This window comes from Lontra canadensis, unplaced genomic scaffold (genome assembly GCF_010015895.1).
Source record: "Lontra canadensis isolate GAN:19392208 unplaced genomic scaffold, GSC_riverotter_1.0 scaffold70, whole genome shotgun sequence".
Classification (NCBI taxonomy): domain Eukaryota; kingdom Metazoa; phylum Chordata; class Mammalia; order Carnivora; family Mustelidae; genus Lontra; species Lontra canadensis.
The window spans coordinates 325,275-343,872 of record NW_022631064.1 but is presented as its reverse complement, the minus strand read 5'-3'; the positions used below and the strand labels follow the sequence as shown (position 1 = coordinate 343,872).

Genomic DNA, 18,598 nt, shown 5'->3' with positions numbered 1-18,598 from the left:
CTATGGTCCATCACATTCCTAGAGCCAGATGTCACCTTGTTTTCTGAAAAATAGACAAGTGATTGGGTAATGAAGAGTAGAGGCAGAAGGAGCCAGTAAAGGTCAGGACCATGAGCCTGACTAATTTGATATCATTCAGTAGATTGTAGGGGTCAAAAGGGTAGTGGATCAGATCCCCAGGGTTCCAGGAGGTGGATATAGCAAGATGGTAATAGCTTGAACTCAAGGAGCCCTCAGGGCCAGGAGATCTCTGCAATGTAGTATCAAGAATAGCCCAGGGTTGGGAAGGTCAGGGAAAGCAGCCAGCCTTCTTTACTAGAGGCTTCCCTGCTTCTGATTATGGGGACAAGCCTGGGTTTACAGGTATTCCCCGCACATGTACTGTGTAGGCCACACTTCCTGGCTACGGTTCTGAAATACCGTCTCCTAGTCCATATGTACAGTACCATTTCGGGCCTTCGCTTTCAAACTTTCTAGAAAGAAGACTTTTTACAAGAAGTTCTGTGAACCCTTGAATAAACTTGAAGGCTGTAGCCTTCCTGCCCACCCACCCCCCACCAAAAGGGCAAGGCAAGGCCTTTTTGGTATTTGTGCCGTTGATGGCCAGACATCTTCTTTGTTGATCTGCAGAGTACGTCAGAGCATCTGTGAGGCCATACCTCCTCGTGGTATTTTGATTTCTAGAAATCAAAATAGAAATTTTGATTTCTAGAACAACAAAGCTATTGTTGACCAACCTCACATCTGAGTTGTAGTACTTTTCTTTTCTTTTCTTTTCTTTTCTTTTTTTTGGTGCCAAAACCCGGGAAGTACTTTTCTTTTCCTTGCAGGGTATTACTCTCTGAATGTCTTTCCACCAACTCACATTAGACATATATCAAATAGAACCCATCATCCCTAGTTCCATCTCCTACAAATGTTCTTCTTTATCCAGTTCCCCCCCCCTTTTTTTTAAAGATTTTATTTATTTATTTGACACAGAGAGAGCATAAGCAGGGGGAGCAGCAGAGGGAGAAGCAGACTCCCTGCTGAACAGAGAGCCCGATGTGGGTTTCAATCCCAGAACCCTGAGATTAATACCTGAGCCAAAGGCAGACGCTTAACTAACTCAGCCACCCAGGTGCCCCTTCCTCCTCTTTAAAATGTTACTTTTTATTCACCTAGGCATTAGTTGCAAAATTTTTCTCTTCCCAATTCATTTTCCAGGTTCTTTTAATTCTTTCATTCTCCATCTCAGATTTAGCATTCCTCAGGTTCTGTACGAAGAGTAGTTGATACGTACTGATGATCTGTTATATACTTACTACCATGCTAGGTGAGTGGGGAGGGAGAACTATGAGACATGATCATTATCTTCAAAGAACTTAATATCTACTTGAGGAGACAACTTATCTTCAAGAAAATGGTGAATAGTACTAGACAGTATATAATTAAATGCTAAATTGGGTGGTGCAGAGTTTTAAGTGTTAGACGGCTGAGGAAAGAAAGGGATAAAAGGAGGGCTTGAACTGTAAGAGAAAGCTTAATTGTGGAATTGGGGTTTGAACTGGGTCTTGAAACCCCCTCAGCTAGAATCGGATGGGCATTTAAAGTGAAGAAAAAGCACAGTTAACACACTGAGCATGAGAATTGGGGAAAATGTTGGAGGCTTTGTATGTGTTGGGGACCAGTGAGAAATAGGAATTAGCAGGGTTGGGTGGCTTCTTTGACTTTGGCTCTAAGACCACCAGAAGATTCTTTCAAAAGTGGCATTTTAATTTTGATATTCCCCAGCTCAGAAACTGCTAGAAGCTTCCTTTTTTTTTTTGATTCTGAGTCAAACTTGTTTTAGGATCCTAGGTCCTCTCTGATCTGCCAGCCTTCCCTCACTGGTACTTTGCATACCAGTTTTGTGCCTATAACACACTTTCTTCGTGTTTCGACTTACGTTTTCCACTCGTTCAGGAAGTGTCTGCTGGATTTGTCTATTCCTTCTTCCAGTCCCATCTTGAGGCTTCCTGGCTCTGGATATCCTCTCTGATGACTCCCAGCCCCAGACAGCGCTCTATACCCTACTTCCTCCTGAAACTCTTTTCTGTTGACAACAGTTTTAAATCTAATCATCTCTTTCATTTCCTGATGATTTGGAATTATGTACATTCTCATCAGTAGGTGCTAAATTCTTTGAGATGTTAGATTATGTTTTATATTCCATTGTTCCTCTTAGTACTTTATGCTATGCTGGGCAGATACTCCATGTCGAATTGAGAGTTTTGAAAGAATTAGTTTATCTTTTGATGGCACATACTGATGATTTGTAATATTAAGGCTGCTTTGTATAAATGTGCCTACTGACATGACTGTCACACAGTATTCTCCCTAGTAAATGTGAATTCACCCCAAATTTGCAGGGGGTCCCAAGCTGAAGAACATTTTCCTGCTGTTTCGCAAAAAGAGAAAATAAGAGCAAAAACATCAAACCCACATCTTCTGAGCTACTCCTTCTATGGTCTCCTCTTTAAGCTTCTTAATCTGTGTCCTTAGGTATATATTATTCATTTATTTTTGACATCTTTTCACTTACTACCTTATGTAGTTTTTCCTAAATAATTTATGTTTGTAGATAGAGATAAATTGTGTGTGTGAATTGACGCTTAAGAGTATTTTAGAAAGATTGAGCCTTGTTAAACTCTATCTAATTGATCTTTGTTGGCGCTCTTCTAGCCTGGATTTTAAAGTTTTAATAAAATATCTCTAAGTGAAGAAATCGTCTGTTGTAGTTGCATTTGAACTTGAGAAGACACTTGAATCTTCAGAAAACCAGATAGTGAAATGAACTAAGAGCACTTGGTTTAGAAAATTGGGTCAAGTTAAAAATAACAATTTTGTTGGGGTGTCATTTTCTTTTATTCTTTAACCCCTCTTAAAGAATCTGAAGTGACTTTTAAAGCAAAGGTTTAAAGTATTTTGTTTATTAGGTTAGTTAATTAGTTAGTTAGTAAGATCTTTGCCCAGCGTGGGGCTTGAACTTAGGACCACTGAGATCAAGAGTCGCTTACTCTACCAGCTGGGCAGGCCAGGTGCCCAAATTATTATTTTAAATAATAGAGCTATTCTCCTGCCTCCTTTAAGTGTTTGTAAGATGATTTGAGTATGTTCAATTTATATATTGAACATCTCAATTTTCTGAGTGCTGATGCAGTTTCAGCAGGGCTGAAAAACGACAAAAGCTGCAGATACCTGCCTTTAGAAACGCTCTAACATTATCTTACCCTTCTTTGTTTGGAATAGTTCTTCGGCAGCACACGTAGCTAACCCCACTGGCAGACGTGTGCGCGGGCATCCGCCGGTGTCCACCTGGGAGAGTTTTATTTCCTTGGTTAGCAAAGTAGTAAAGAAACGGTCCTGAGAGTCAGGCTGGATTGTCTTCAACCACAGTTTATATCGGTTTAAATAGTTTCTTTTGAGGAGTGATACCTTATCAAGTCTTAACTCCTGGGAATGTTCTTGTTCTTTGCTGGTTTCCTTATAATGAGAGATAGTTCTCTGTGCTAATGGCCTCCTATCAATTGGGGTTTTGTGAGGCATTAACTCTTTCCTTTCTTCACAGGTCGTTTGCATTCGCTCCACTTGGAATGCGCTGTCCCCAAAGCTCAGCTGCGACACGAGACCTCTCATTCTGAAGACCCTTAGTGAACTGTTTTCTCTCGTTCCTTCCTTAACCGTCAACACGGCTGAATATGAGGTACGAGTTTGGAGGCCAATACGTTTTCTCTCTTCACACTGGAAAGACATGGGCTTCATAATAACTTCGGGAAAAAGATATTCATAGTCTTTTTTTTGCCAAAAATCCTTTAACACTTTTTGTTCCTTAGAACATGATATCTTTATGGACTGCTGGAATAGGAGTCCTTATCAATTCTTTGTCTCCAGGGTTTATTTACATAAAGGAGACCACGTTTTAATTATGAGAAGAGAGCTAAGATGTTAAAAAGTCAGGATGTAATAAATAAAATAAAATAAAAAGTCAGTGTGTTAAAAATAGGGTTTCTAAAATAATGGAATTCCTGAGGCCAAAAGTTGAAACGCATTTTATTAGTGCTTCTAGTTCTAAAAAAAAAAAAAAAAAAAAAGTCAAAGACTTTAATAAGGCAGGGCAGAATCTCCCATAGTATAGACATACTGTCATTTGTGTTTTGCTTCTAGGTTTCCCAGGAAGATTTGATTTTTACACGTTAGTTCACATTTCCTATATACATCTGTACGATGAGGATGATTGTAAAATCAGACTACCTTAGGAGAGGAAAATGTCTGTATGAGCTGTTTGGTTTTGTCATTACCGTGAACTCAAAGCCTGGATGGAAGATCCACGTGTTCTGTTTAACACGTTCCGTATTCTCTCTTCCCGAAATGAGCAAAATGAGAGGGTGGATAATTCATTTATGTCTCCACTTCTGTAGCCACATTCCCACTCAGGCTTCCCTTTTCTCTTTTTCCATTAAAGCCCGGCAATTGATTTTCACTTGAAATCTTCGTGAACTTTAAGTTTGATTTAGTGCTTCACAGACTTTGATAAACTACCTCCCCCAGAAGAATCCAATAATGGTCCCTTCCATGCTTTAGATTATGTGATAAGGCAGGATTATAAGATAATACATCTTCTAATCATTCTTAATGCTGCACAGCAAATAAAATAAAATTTGTCCTTCCTGAGAATACAGTCCCCGGCAGGGGGCCTGGCACGTAACATACAGTCAGTAAGTAGTTACTCAGTGAATGATTGAACCAATAGAAGATGAGTTTATTCTCAAATTTGGGGTTTTGTTTTAGGGTATTAAAAAAAAAATTAATATAAGACTCCTACAGTATATAGTTCACCAAAAGTCTTTTTTATGGAGACTATTATGATACATACACTAATGTTGTCCGAAAGTGTCCTGGGCTACTGATAAAGAGCTAAGACTAAAAGCCAAAGGGCGGACATGTTGTGTTTATCTACTTTCTGTTTTCAAGGACTGAACTCATATACCTTTGCATTGCTTGTACTTTTGAGTTACTCAGATTTTATTACAGGTTAATTTATGAACTGGTTTTTGTGTTGCTTTCTAATGTCTACTTACCAATGGCTGTAAAAATTTGTGTGTGTATGTATGTGTAAGGGACACTTGTTTTTTTTTTCTTCTTCTTCTTCTTCAAATTTACATTCTTTTTCACCAGTGTCTTATTTTGGTTTCTCTTCATGCTCATGTTAATACTAAGGTTCCTCTGTTGTTCGTTCAGATAGATGGCTATGGAGCCATTCTGGCCATCAGTTTCCTCCCAGTAAGGGAGAGCCCTTCAGTAACTGTAGTCCACTTGGAAGCAGAAGTCATGAAATGCGGTGACCTCTGTCCATCTGTCTTGCGCTGTCTGGCTCTGTCTCTTCCTGTTCCTGTCTTTTCCCTCATCTCCTCCTCTCTCACTCCCAATCCTTTCCTTTTTCCCTCCCTCTTCTCTCTCTCTATGTGTGTATTTAAACAAAGCGTTCTCTGATAACTGCTTAGAGTTTGGTTGTGATTTTCCCCCAAAATTTCCAAGGTCATTGTTTTTCCCAGTTACCTCAGTGTCGTGTTTTGCCTAAAATGGAGTCCAGCCTCTCTATACCTAACCAGTCAGGCCTTTTAGAATCTGGCCTCATTCTGCGGTTCTGCCTCCTTCACTCCAGGAAAACTAAATCGCTTGGAATGTGTTTTTTCTACCTCTAAACTTTTCTGTTTCTTTTCCTCTGTGCAGTTCTTCTCTCTGCCAGAATTGCTTTTTTTTTTTTAATCCCTAGTTTTAAAATCTATTTTAGAGAATAAATAATTGGTTTAATTCATCACTATTTTTGCAAACTTTTGTGCAAGCAGGGGTCTATTGCTATAGGCTTGACTTTTTTTTTTTTTATCTGTACTGTCTTAACATTTATTTCTGTTTTATAATACAGGTATATGTATATGTATGTATATTATTTTCCCCTTTAAACTATAGGCTTGTGGCAAATAGATAGCATGTTTCAATTTGTGTATTTTCTGAATGGCTTTGCTAAGTGCTTGTACATCCATTCATTGACTCAGAATATAGTTCGTAAAACCATCCTAGGCTTTAGAAATACTAACACATAATAGATATTCTTAAGAGCCTATTATATTCCCAGCACTCTTCTCATTACATTGTACCAATTCGTTCTAATATCTCATAGGAAGGTATTATTTTCATTTTAGAGCTAAGGAATCTGAGGTTTTGAGAGGTACATCCATTCATTAAATATTTATTGAGTACCTGCTACATGCCAGACAAGAAGCCTGAATATCATTGTGGTTTTTAAACAAAGGCTGGTGTCTAAGTCCAGGACATTTAGCTCCATAGCCTCTGTTTTCCCATTACACCGTATTGTTAGTCCTTGCCTTCCAGAAGCTCAAAAGTTGGCAGAAGAGTTGGAAATAAGCAATAATAATTTCAATAATATTTTTTTAAAAAGATTTTATTTATTTATTTGACAGACAGAGATCACAAGTAGGCAGAGAGGCAGGCAGAGAGAGAGGAAGAAGCAGGCTCCCCGTCAAGCGGAGAGCCCGATGCGGGGCTCGATCCCAGGACCCTGGGATCACGACCTGAGCTGAAGGCAGAGGCTTTCACCCACTGAGCCACCCAGACGCCCAGGTTTCTAAATTTAATAATATTAACATACTGTGTTTAAGATGTCCATGTATTGCCATGATGCATCTCTTTCTATTTTCATGTCATGAATGGTGGCTAAATATAGATTAAGTCAATCACTAATGGTATAATTTTGAATTAATTTTCACTGTTTTCTACTTTGGATTATTCCCTGTTTTGTCTTCATCTTAGCAATTTATTGTGATGTTTATTGATTTTTCAGAATTTTAAAGTTCAAGTCCTCAGCTTCCTCTGGACCCACACTCAAAACAAGGTACTATCACAAGGGTGTCAGTGAAACAGAACCAAGTTGAGAAAGAACTGTGAAATAAGACTCTAGGAATAAGAAATAGAACTAACTCCAAATGATGGCTTTGTGATCTTTAAAGAATTGTGACGTTAATGAGTTTAGGTTTTAGAAATTCTTCTCAGATTTTATGATTAGTACACTTTTGTCATGAAGTGCACTTTGTTACTTTGTGAAGCTGACAGATGTGAAGAGAGACTGCTGTTGTTTTCTCTCTCTTTTTTTTTTTTTTGAAGGCCCTTCCCCTTTCCTACTTTGCCCCTCCCCTACCAATGAGCTCATCAAGCAAACAAAGTTCAGTACTTTTCTTTAGATATGGTTTCCAATCAAGAGAAGAGGGTGTCTGTCAGTGATACTAGACTCAAGAGTGTATGAGCTGAGATTCCCAAGGGCTAATTTTTCTGGTTAGTAGCTAGAGAATTGGAGCCTATCAGACTCCATTTCCTCATACTCCTTTCAGTCAACCCTACTATGTCACGGGGACCTGGCGATTTTGAGTTACATTCTGTTTAACGTCCAAACTAGGATAAAAATTGATTGCTTCTGATCTCCCTACCCACTGCAGTTTTCTATTTTTAGTTGCGACACAGTAAGCAGGGCTTGAGGATCATTTCCAAAGCACTGACTCTAGAACTTCGAGGTTGGTGCAGGATGGATTGTCTTCCTTCTTCCAGAGTTGATGTGTAATGTCTGTTGTTTCTTTTGTTTGTCTTACTGGTACGCCATCTAGGACCCAATTGTAGCCAATGCCGCATATAAATCTCTGTCACACTTCAGTGCGGGAGAGCACACCATTCTTCATCTGCCTGAAGAGGTAGGCCTTTCTGCTTTCTCGCTTGGTTTTATAACTCCATTTGTATCTCCTCTCTTAGAAGGTTTTTACCTGATGGTTGTAATTCTGAATATGTGGTCTATAAAAGATAAGAACTTATATTTATTGCTTGTTTAACCTGTAAAAGACTACAGAGGTCTTAGACCTCACAGATAATGAATTTAAATCTCTTTGAGGCCAATGGGAACCACCTGTGGTGCCCCCGAAGTCTCTGTAGGTGAACGGGTATAGGACTGCATGCCTGGGCCCCCGGCTTATCGTTCCAGAACATCTGTGTCCCCATAGCAACTGTTTTGCCCAGTTGGTGTTCCATCTTGGACTTTAAATCCAAGGATGGCCTGCATCGGCTAAGGTTTGTGCAACCTGGGCAGCCAAAGATCCTTATTTCTGATACAAAATTGAGATGCCACATCAAAACAAACAAACAAACAAAAAACCCACAAAACTTAGTTTAGTGTGAAAAGCCCCAGGGAACTAGATGAGGAAAGTATCACTCTTTTAGGGGTTAAGATGTTATGTGACACTGCCTTGGCTTTTAGACTAAAAACATACAGTCTTTTCTAATATCTCCTGAACATAATCAGCTTTAAATTATTCGGTTATGTTAAGGAGCTAAATGTATATTTCACATTTCATATTGCTGTTAATTCAAATGCAGAGAAATGTTTATCGAGTGTCTCTAGAGTGTAAGGCAGACATTGTGTTAGAGAAGTTATGTGAAATGTTACCCAGAGTCTGTCCTTAGGTCAAATGGCCTAAGAAGTTTTGATATAAATTTCTTGGTTCCTAAGGCGTTAAAATGGGTTTGGGTTGAGTTTTTCTTTGGAATTGAGCTTACACCGAGGTTAGATGCCAGTAGGAACAAGGCAGACTTGTTGATTGGCTTGAATTGGAGGGACCTATAAAATGCTCTTGTGAAACCAAATCCTAAGGCAGGATTTCCCACGTTGAGGATGCAAACATAGGTTGGCCAGCTTGTCTTGTGGTCATGACAAATGGGAAGACTTATGGAGACGTGTTCTGTGACTCATAAAATTAAAAAAGATGGGCCCTCATACTGAGCTATGGTGACTAGCAATACTCAAACTGTCTTTAAAAAAAAAAGGAAAAAGAAAAAGAAAAAAAAGCTACCTGTAAATTTTGTAGGCAAACTGCCAGTAAATTGGCTACAACATCTGCAAAGATACTTTTTATTATTATTATTTTAATGAGCATTTGCTAAGTTAGATCACAGCATAATAATTACCTTTACTTTTAGCTATTATTCATGAAATATGCCAGCTGGAGTACTAGGTTTCATTAAATAACTCCCACATATTCTTGACTGTTTAGTCTCTATCTCTTTACATATTGGAATGTTGATATCTGTTCCTACTTTGGCCTTCTATTCAGTTCCTGGTTGTGCTTTTTAGAGTTTATGCTCAGATAAGTGAGCATAAACTTCTGAGCATAAACTTCTGCTCAGTGAGATATTCGATACTTTCTTAATCTAATTCTTCAATATTCTCTGATCCCTGAGGATCCATAAATTGCTCTTTTATACCTTCCAACATAAAGGGTGCTGATAGTGTTGGGTTTCTAGATATGCTTGGGTTTTTACCTTTAGAGTACGAAGAACTATAAAGGAAATCTCTAAAATTTATCTTTTTTTTTTTTTTTTTTTTTTGCCACTCTTCTCAGCCTTTATTTTACCCTTACCCCCTTCTGGGATTCGGCTTATTCCCCAAAGTAACAGTGGTTCACTATAGTGGATATTCTCAACTAGGTTTAAGATGAGGAGACATAAGTGATTTAAAAGAGTTCGTCTTTGACCTCCAGTTTCTGGTGTAGACAGCCTGCCTCCTCATGGAGAATTACTGCTTCAAAGACTTCACAATTCATTTTTTTTTACTGACGACTGAGTTTCCCTTTGGCTGTTTGAATACCCAAGGACCAAAAAGTCTAGGAAAATGGTCAGTGTGTTCATACCCCAAATAAGCTCTCCAAAGCTAAGGATACAACGGAGTCAGGTCCCCACCTCCGTCTGGTAGTTGATAGTGAGGTGAAACTGAGGCTCATCTTCTCTAAAATCATATTTTCAATGATTTGAAGGTCCCTGCCAGGTAGGGTCTTCTACAGTGTAACAACCAACACTCTTCCTTGTTGTCAGAGATGACTCACTCTGCACCAAGGCTCACTCACAAAACTGAAGGCTCCCTCTGGACCTTTCCTGTGAAAGTACATCCACATTCTCTCAGTTTCTGGAAACTTGTGAGATAATCTTTTAAATGAAAGTGCTGTGAATTTCAAGTAGGAAGAAATTACAGAAAGATACATTGTATCCTGATCAACATTGCTACTTTTGTGGATAACTCAGCTACTTTGTAAGTACTAGGTCTCTTCACATTTACTAAAGATAGACTTCTTGTTGACTGATGCATCAATTTAAGCTGTGAAACTTGTTGAACGCTCACAGATTGATAGAACAAAAGGTGTTAGGGGAGTTGCAGACATTAGTTAGGGTTGAATGAAACATTATAGGTAAGGCAGGATGGAAAATGTCAGCGATTAGTAGAGCTGAATAAGACACCATGTGAGTTAGGCAATTTGAATATCAAATTCATTAGCTCATATTTCTTGTCATTGGTTTGTTATTAGGAAGTTCTGTGGCATTATTAATGATAGACCCTTCATACTTGGATCGGTTTAGCAATTATTTATTGGACATACACTAAGTAGTAGGCCATTTTATAATCTGGGAATGTTGAATGAATCCCTATGTTTTGTTGGTTAAAGTGTCATTGTTAATCACTTGAAATATACAAATCTAAAGTTGGTCAAAAAGTTTCAGGGAGCTTTTTTGAGGACTTGTTGATTCCAATGTTAAGAAATGGACACAGATGATTTTCTCTTTTAGTTTGTATTCTTCTGTTGTGCTCAGCTATTTATCCTTCTCTTCTGTCTTCTTTAATGTGCCCCTAACCGAATAAAAGAGAACAAACAAAAACAACCAAAATACAGAGAATTGTTATTCTGGTAAAACAGTCAGTAATGGATGAACCTTTAGGTGGAAGATTGATTCTCATCTCTGACTTGGGTTCATTAAAAATATATTTAGTTGTTTAAAAATTAAACTTTTTATTTTAGAAATCTTAAGATAGATTGTGTTATTGATTTCTGGAGTTAATTTTAGAAGTGAGTAATATAAAAGAACTCATTATGCATCCTGGGTTGGTATTAATATGGTGTAACCTGTTTGGCTTTGATTTAAGTGAATGTCACTGCATTCATCAGAAGCTGTTTCTCTTTTTAAATAAATTTATGTGGATACTTGACGTGTTCTAAATAAAATCCTGTGTTTATGCACAAACTCCTGGGTTTTCATAGGTTATACACTAGGAAAGGTGGTTGAAAGGTTATGTGGCTCAGGACCCATAGAGGAGGCATTTTATAGGATAAGCTTTCCAATATTCAATTTGAAGCCAATTCTAAAAGTAATTAATCATTTCATATTTGGCTCTCCACTTAAGCTTTTTCAACAAAGCTTAGCTATAATTGGAAGGGTGTATTTGTGTGTGTGCCTGTGCGTGAAATATGTACGTGGTTTTCTGGATGTTTTAGTAGCTAATGTAATCTACCAAAATGTTATAATTTTACAGGTATTTTTTATGTGACTTCTTTTGATTTTTTCTTAGTTGTATGTATATTCCTCTTACTCAGTCATTACACACAAAGCAAGGGAAAAGCCTAGCACAGAGAAGCTGGAACAAGTACTTCAAGAGGTGAGCAGAGAAAGGGAAAGGTAATGAAACCAAAGTCCAGCAGTAAGTGCTAATACATTCAGGAGAATTAACTCGCCTTTGAAGATACAAATCATACTATTATAAGTCGGCAGACTATATCAGCTATTCTGAAATTACAGTACATCTGTAGTTTCTTTGTTAAAATATATGCATATGTGAGATGCAGACATATGCTCTTTACCACATGGCAGATAAATTAATATAGGCATCCAGTTATGTGAATGTAAAATTAGACAACATAAGATAGATGAGTGGATCGTTATTTTTTATTTCCAACCTAGTAGGTCTTTCTTTAGCGTTTCTAAGAAATATTGCTGGCTTGGGTGCTATGACTCATTTTAAGTAATTTAGGTTGACCGAACAGAAAGACTGGGTGGGCTAGAATATGTGTAAAAATAACCTTATCCCTTTTACATTAAATAATTCTGGAATTGGAAGCATTTGGTCATTTGCCATAGTTCGTACACCAGTTAAGATCCCTCCGAAGGTAGTGATAGCTTCCGGCTTCTGCCACCCCCTCCTCCCCTTTCCTCTACCACCTCCTCTTTATAACACGTCTTCCTTCCCCCTTCCTTCCAACCTTCCTCCTTCCCTTCTTCTGTTCTTATTCAGCAGCTTTATTGAGCTATAATTCTCATTCCATATAATTCACCGATTTAAAGTGTACAATTCAATGAGTTTTTGGTATATTCAAAGAACTGTGCAACTAATCACTGAGCAACCACAATCTAATTTTAAAATTTTATCAGTAGTCAATCCCCATCATCCCTTTCCCCTCCTGCAGCCCTAAGCAACTGTGTCACCCACCCTCTGTCCCTAAATTTACCTAACCCAAACCTTTCCTATAATGAAATCACATAGTATGTGGTCTTTTGGTCTTTTGTGACTGGCTTCCTTCATTTAGCATAATGATTTCAAGGTGCTTTCATCTCTGGTGCGTATCTGTATGCACACCTTTGACTGAATAATATTCCATTGTGCAGATAAGACCACATGTAGTTTATATGTTTATCAGATCATGGACCTTTGAGTTGCTTCCCTTTGGGGGCTATTATGAATAATGCATTCACACACATGCAAGTTTCTGTGTGATTGTACCTTTTCATTTCTTTCGGTTGCATACCTAGGAGTGAAATTGCTGGGCCATGTGGAAACTCTGTTGAACTTTTTGAGAAACTGCCATGCTGTTTCCCAAAGGGCCTGCACCATTTTATATTCCCACCAGCAGAGTAGGACGGTTCTGATTTCTCTATATCCTCCCCATCTCAGTTTTCATGGTAATTTACATGTTTCCCTCTGTCTTCCAACTCCCCAAATCTCCTGCCATTTGTGCATGGGGTGTACGTCAGAGCTTCCCGGCGCTTTGATACGCGGGTGTGGTAGCTGGCGTTACCCGTGTAGTCTTGGGCTGTAAACATCGTTGTCTGTTTCCCCTGGCTGCTGTTCAAATGTTATTTTCAGTTTGTACCATGATGTATAAAAAGGAAGTAAGGCAGACAGACCCAGGACCACCTCCTTTTATGAATCTTCTTAGGCAACTGGGACTGGTTAGGATTTCTAAGATAACTCCCGATGGAACCAAACCTGGCCAATTCAAAGTATGGGCACAGACAAGAGGCACTTGGAAAACCCCTGCTTGTGAGAGCTGAAAGGGTTGCACATGCGCCCAAGTTTCTCCAGGAACCAGTGACACCCACAAATGCTGTCATGCCCTATGCGGAGCACACATTATTGTTATCTCTGTAATTATGGCTGGCTCAGTCCTCTGAGAATTAGGGACTCAGTATTGAATCAGAATTAAATTGTGTCTTGGAAAGTGCTTGGGTAGTCAGGTTGCTTTTATTCCTTCACTAGTGAAGAGAACACTAGTTATGGTTGAAAGGCTTCATTGGAGTTGAGGTTATTATACTTAAGAGAAGCATTTCCTCTCTGTTTTCTTTTATCCCCCTGCAAGAATCCTGACTCAGTGCAGTTCCTAAATGGAACAGTGCTTTGGGGACCTATGAAGAAGGCAGTCTGCAGGAATTGTTAATTATTTCTAAAAATAACTCCGGGAGACAGGCTAATGGTAATGACTGGGTTCTGGCACTTTATGGTTATAGCAACCACTTTTATATATTTTGATTTCCTCCCCTAATGCTTAATTATCTCCACGTGGGCATTATGATGGTGTGTCATTGAAAGTATTAAAAATTTAATTAATTGTTTGACAGTTACATCTTGTAGAAACTACAATGGTGGTAATCTTTTTAAATTTTTAAATTTTTGGTTCAAACGAACCTAACTAATCACAGAGCAACCACAAAATCTTCAAATTGCAAATTAGACACCATAAAGTATAGCTACCAATTACAGATTTTAGTGTTTTTATATTCTCTTGCAACAAACTGCCGAGTCTAAGCAAAAGTCAGCTAAAGCCTTCTGTCCTTTCCTGATCTCTACTATATATGCTACTGGAAGATTTTAAGCTTTGCCATAGAGATATGGCTAGAATGACAAGTTAAAAAGGAAGTATTCCGACAAGGCAAATATTTAATTACAAACCATAGAAGTTCAATATATTGAATGTGTCAGTGTTTGCATTTTATAATCAAATGGCGTAAAATTTTATTAGTGTTCTATAATAATCATTGCTTACACTGGCTTACGGTAATTTTCTTAGTATATTACCATTAGTTCTTTACATGGATCTGGGCTTGTAGCTGCTAAGATCGAGTTTCCCATTCAGTTAATCTGAAAATGAATAGGTAATTTAAAATTAAATTTTAATGGTCTTTTGACATTACAATGCAATGAGTCTAATTCAGTTTTTAAATCTTGACATAAAAAGGACAAAGAAAGGATTTTACATAATGTTTTCGTATTGCCCCCTCTGTCGTTTCAGATAAGACCAGAAATCCCTACTCCCGATGAGCTAGATGAAGATGAAGATGACGAGGGTGACGAAAAGGATGTGGATCTTTCTATTCCTGGCTCTTGCTATCTCAGACTGTTGTCACTTACTGCTCCTTTGGTTTTACCAGGTGACTCCTATTCAGTGGTGTGGGAGCTAGCATTTTTCAGGGATTTTACCTGTCTGATTGTGTTCTTTTGTGATGTGCACATATGATAGCTCACTTTAATTGCAGCCCACTTTCTATCTGAAAGGCACAACATACCCATCTGTTGTGGAGATACTGCTTGAGTTAGGAATGGTGTTCAGAACACACTGAAAAGCGTTAGAGTCGAAGAAAATTGAACCGGAAAACTAGTTTAAACAACCATTTTCAGTGAGAAATTAAAATTCATTTCCAAAGCTATATTCTACCAGACAAATTTGCAATGGGACTTCAAGTCACTGGCTCCAATAATGGTTCTTTATCCCATAAGCTAAATGAAAGGATGGTTAGAATCTTCAGAGATTTACGGGGTACTTTCATTATGAATTTATTCTTTCTTTAGAATTATTCCAAAGATGGTATCAATATTTGAGAGCTGGAAATTGATGGTTTAAAAAATGGATTAAATTGTATGATCATTCCGTTTTGATAAAAAGCTTACAGGACCTTGACATTTTAAAAAATTATTCTAATTATATCTAATTATTCTAATTCAGTCTTAGCCAACATTTTGCCGAGCATGCGTTTATTATCTTGTTCAGCCCCAATCCTACCTTAATTGTACATGGACGTAGAAAGTCCGTTTCTGAAAATTAAGGTCAGTACACTTAAGAAGTGTCATCTGGTCAATCAGTGTCAATATCCTATACCAGGGGACATTTTTCCCTTTGTTTCACCCCACATAGAGATTTTCTGAGGAATTAAGGCTTTTTGTCTATTTGTCTATTTGTCTGTCTATTTCTAGACAAAGCTTCTGTCCCAAATCCCTGCCTCCTTTCGTTAGAGAAAACTGAAACCATGCAGCATAGACAAAGAGAGCACCCTTCCTTTTCTCTTGATGTCCAGAACAAGCCTTAAAGATTTGTTCCCTGGTCCTCTCTTCTGTTTTTACCCATTTCCGGAAGGCTCTTCAGAGTCTGGGACCCCTTTGGCGTTTTAATAGTCAGTCCCAGGAAGGAAATAACTTTGTTATCCAAAGTTTCTCCTGTAACCCAAAACCACCTTAGAGGTAAAAGTTCTTTTGGGCTTTTTAAATGACATCATTCCTAGGGACGTGGGGCCTTCCCTCCAGTCATGTTGTATTGGAAAAAGGAGAAGGTGTGGCCAAGGTGAGCGGTTGCTTCTCTCCTCTCAGGATGTGGTGGCCATTAACCTGTTCTACGTCATTTGTTCTTGATGGTTGCAAGTGCCTTTCCGTGAGAAAGAAGGGGAGGATTTGAGTTCAGCAACTGTATCTGTTTGAGAAAAGTCAGTAATTAGACTCTGGTGGGGGTACTGTAGATGCTGGCTGTGTCTGGCAGACTGTCACCGCGGGCAAAGGTCTTTATTTTTCTGTGCCTCGCTTTCCCTGCAATTACTGGACTACTCAAAAAAGAACCAGGGGAAGGTACCAGCCCTAGGACTGTGGACCTTTAAAAGTACAGGGTGGCTAGTATAAGATCTCTAGTTGCAGCGGCCAGAAAACCCAACTGCACTGTCAGTGAATCCTGGTCCTTTTCTTCTCCTCTTTCCTTTCAAGTAAACACAAAAGCAGCTGCAGTGTGAGCCCAGTAATTTGCGTTATTTTAAATGGGGATGTTACTGGTATTTATTTTTTATTTTGACACAATTTTAGATATTAAAGATGTTGTGAATACACTTTAGAGGGCTACCGTGTATGTCACCCAGCTGCCCAGAAGCTCACATACCTTAGTTCATTATTCAAACCAGGAAATTCACGTTGATACAAAGCACGTAACTGAAGTATAGACCTATGAGGATTTCTCCAGTTGTTGTTTTTTCCATACAGTGTATACACTTTTTGGTTTAATTTTTTTTTTTTTCTTGCTTGGCATAGTGTCTCTGATATTTATCCCAACACTGGCCTGTCTTGATTCTTCTTAATCGCTGAATAATATCCCACTGTAGTAGGCACCAGTCTGTCCACTCACTTGTTAAAGGACATTGGGGTTGTTTTAAAAATTTGTGTCTAACACTCTGTTCTACAGAGTTTCCACTCCTTCAAGTTCTCACGTGGTCATCTGGAGGGTCGGGGCAAGGCTCCGACAGGGTGGAAAGATTCCTGGTTGCTGGCTTAGTGGTTGGGGAAAGAGGGTGCTGTATGATCAGTTACACTCATGGTATCATACCCTCATTTAGACTATTTTCGGGGCTGGAGTTAATTTGAGAAACCTTAGTTCTCTGAAGAGCTTGACACGTAGACACACTTCCATTCCCGAGTTTGCGTGTGTACAGTGTGTACTTACCTCCTGACTCGTGCGAGCTTTTGCCGAAATAGGACCCCTTCGGAGAAAGCATGAAGTGACCTTCTCTCGCCATAGCTTCTCTGTCCTCACAAACATGATTCTTCGCTACATTCTGGGAAGTCTGTGCTGAAACTCCGCGTGAAGCGGTCGCCCACTTGCGTGCGTATCGGATACAGTTGGATGTTACTCATTTTTTTCGTTTAGACCATGTATCCGTCAGGGTCTTGACAGAAAAGGCACACTGCGACGGAGTCCCTGAGCGTTTACGCAGGGACTCTTGGCACTTGTGCTGTCAGGGCCGCAGGACATTCCCAGGCGGTGGTGCTTTAACCCGGAGTGGTTAGCGCCCGTCCGCCTGAAGAGGTAAGGAAAGGGAGATAGCGGTTTGGAGACTGAGGGAGAGCATCCTGTCACAGTGCTGCGGAAGGGGGGCCAAGGCCTGCAGCAGAGGGGTGCAGGCAACTTGCAGCCATCCCGCGGGAGGGGGGCTGGGAATTCATGCCCTGACCTCATTCTCTTTCCATCCTCTGACCTCTTGCGAGTGTCTCCCATTGGAGAAAAGCCAACCAGAAGCCCAAGGACAAGGGAGCCTGATTATTCTTCCAGGTCATGGAGCAGGGTTGAGAGGGTGGAGGTGGGGGTCGGGAGGGGTAAATAGAAAACGTCCCAGATAGGTGTTCTCTGGGCTTTAAATGGAGAAGCGTGGTCGCATCTGGGAAGGTTCTATAGAGGATTGACAGAACTGGGCGTGTGATAGAGGCTCCAGGGCACACTTGCTGCCTTTAATGTAATCATGGTCATTTAAAGCAGACTTTTTGGTGTATTAAGAATGAAATTCCAGTCTTGGGAGGCAGACCCTTCTTTTTTGTTCTTATGAGAGGCACATGCAGTGGTTTTCTTTTTTTGTTTTCCATACATTTGTTAAGGTTTCATGTTTCTGTTGTTTTTGTTTCTGCATGGGCAACCTCTAGTGGTCCTTAGAAAAATAACACTGGATAGAACCTCTAGTCTTCTCAAGAATTTTGTTTGGGTATCCTATTGTCTTCTGAGCCCATATTTGTGTCGATAATAAGTAGAAACGTTAAGCAATAAAATTTGGGGCTTAATTAGGAGGATCACAAACAAATGAACTAATATTTTGGATTTTTAAATAATTTTCCTGATATTGCTACAGAATGATGGAGAGTCGTAAAGGACCTCTCTGATAATACCTAACTGACAAGAAGGACCTGGTCCCGTGGAAATCTGAGACTAGCGTGTTCCACTAGTGGGAGGAATAGGACGTACAGTGGCTCGGACTTCGATATGAGCTTTGTGTTATTGCAGAATAGAAACAAAGGCCATGTGGCAGTGTGCCCTTAACACTTAGCTGGCAAGGAGGGTGCATGGCAGAGATGAGGTCAATGGGAGAGTCAAGGGCTGGATCATATAAAGCCTTGATCATTGTCAGAAGTGTTAACGTTATTCCACGTATGGTGAAAAAAATCACTGGACGATGTCAGGGAAGGCAAGGACATCAGATTCTGGCTTCTGTGTAGAGGATAGTTTGTAGGGATGGTCATGAAGAGAAGACACCAAAAAGCTAGTTTTGTTTAAATTTGTCCAGATGAGGAATAGAGAAGATAATAACTAGCCAAGTAGCAGTGAAAATAAAGAGAAATGCATGGGTCCAGGAT

The 18,598-nt window shown here is 39.3% G+C and overlaps 1 protein-coding gene across 2 annotated transcripts in view; it reads left to right on the top strand.

The window, feature by feature from the left end:
- FOCAD (focadhesin) overlaps positions 1 to 18,598 on the top strand; it is a 297,139-nt gene that overhangs the window by 182,783 nt on the left and 95,758 nt on the right. For both annotated transcript variants that reach the window (XM_032880503.1, XM_032880504.1), the window contains exons 16-19: positions 3,590 to 3,724; positions 6,881 to 6,931; positions 7,695 to 7,778; positions 14,463 to 14,601. In XM_032880503.1, coding sequence (XP_032736394.1) covers positions 3,590 to 3,724; positions 6,881 to 6,931; positions 7,695 to 7,778; positions 14,463 to 14,601 — 409 coding nt within the window. The remainder of the gene's footprint in view (positions 1 to 3,589; positions 3,725 to 6,880; positions 6,932 to 7,694; positions 7,779 to 14,462; positions 14,602 to 18,598) is intronic.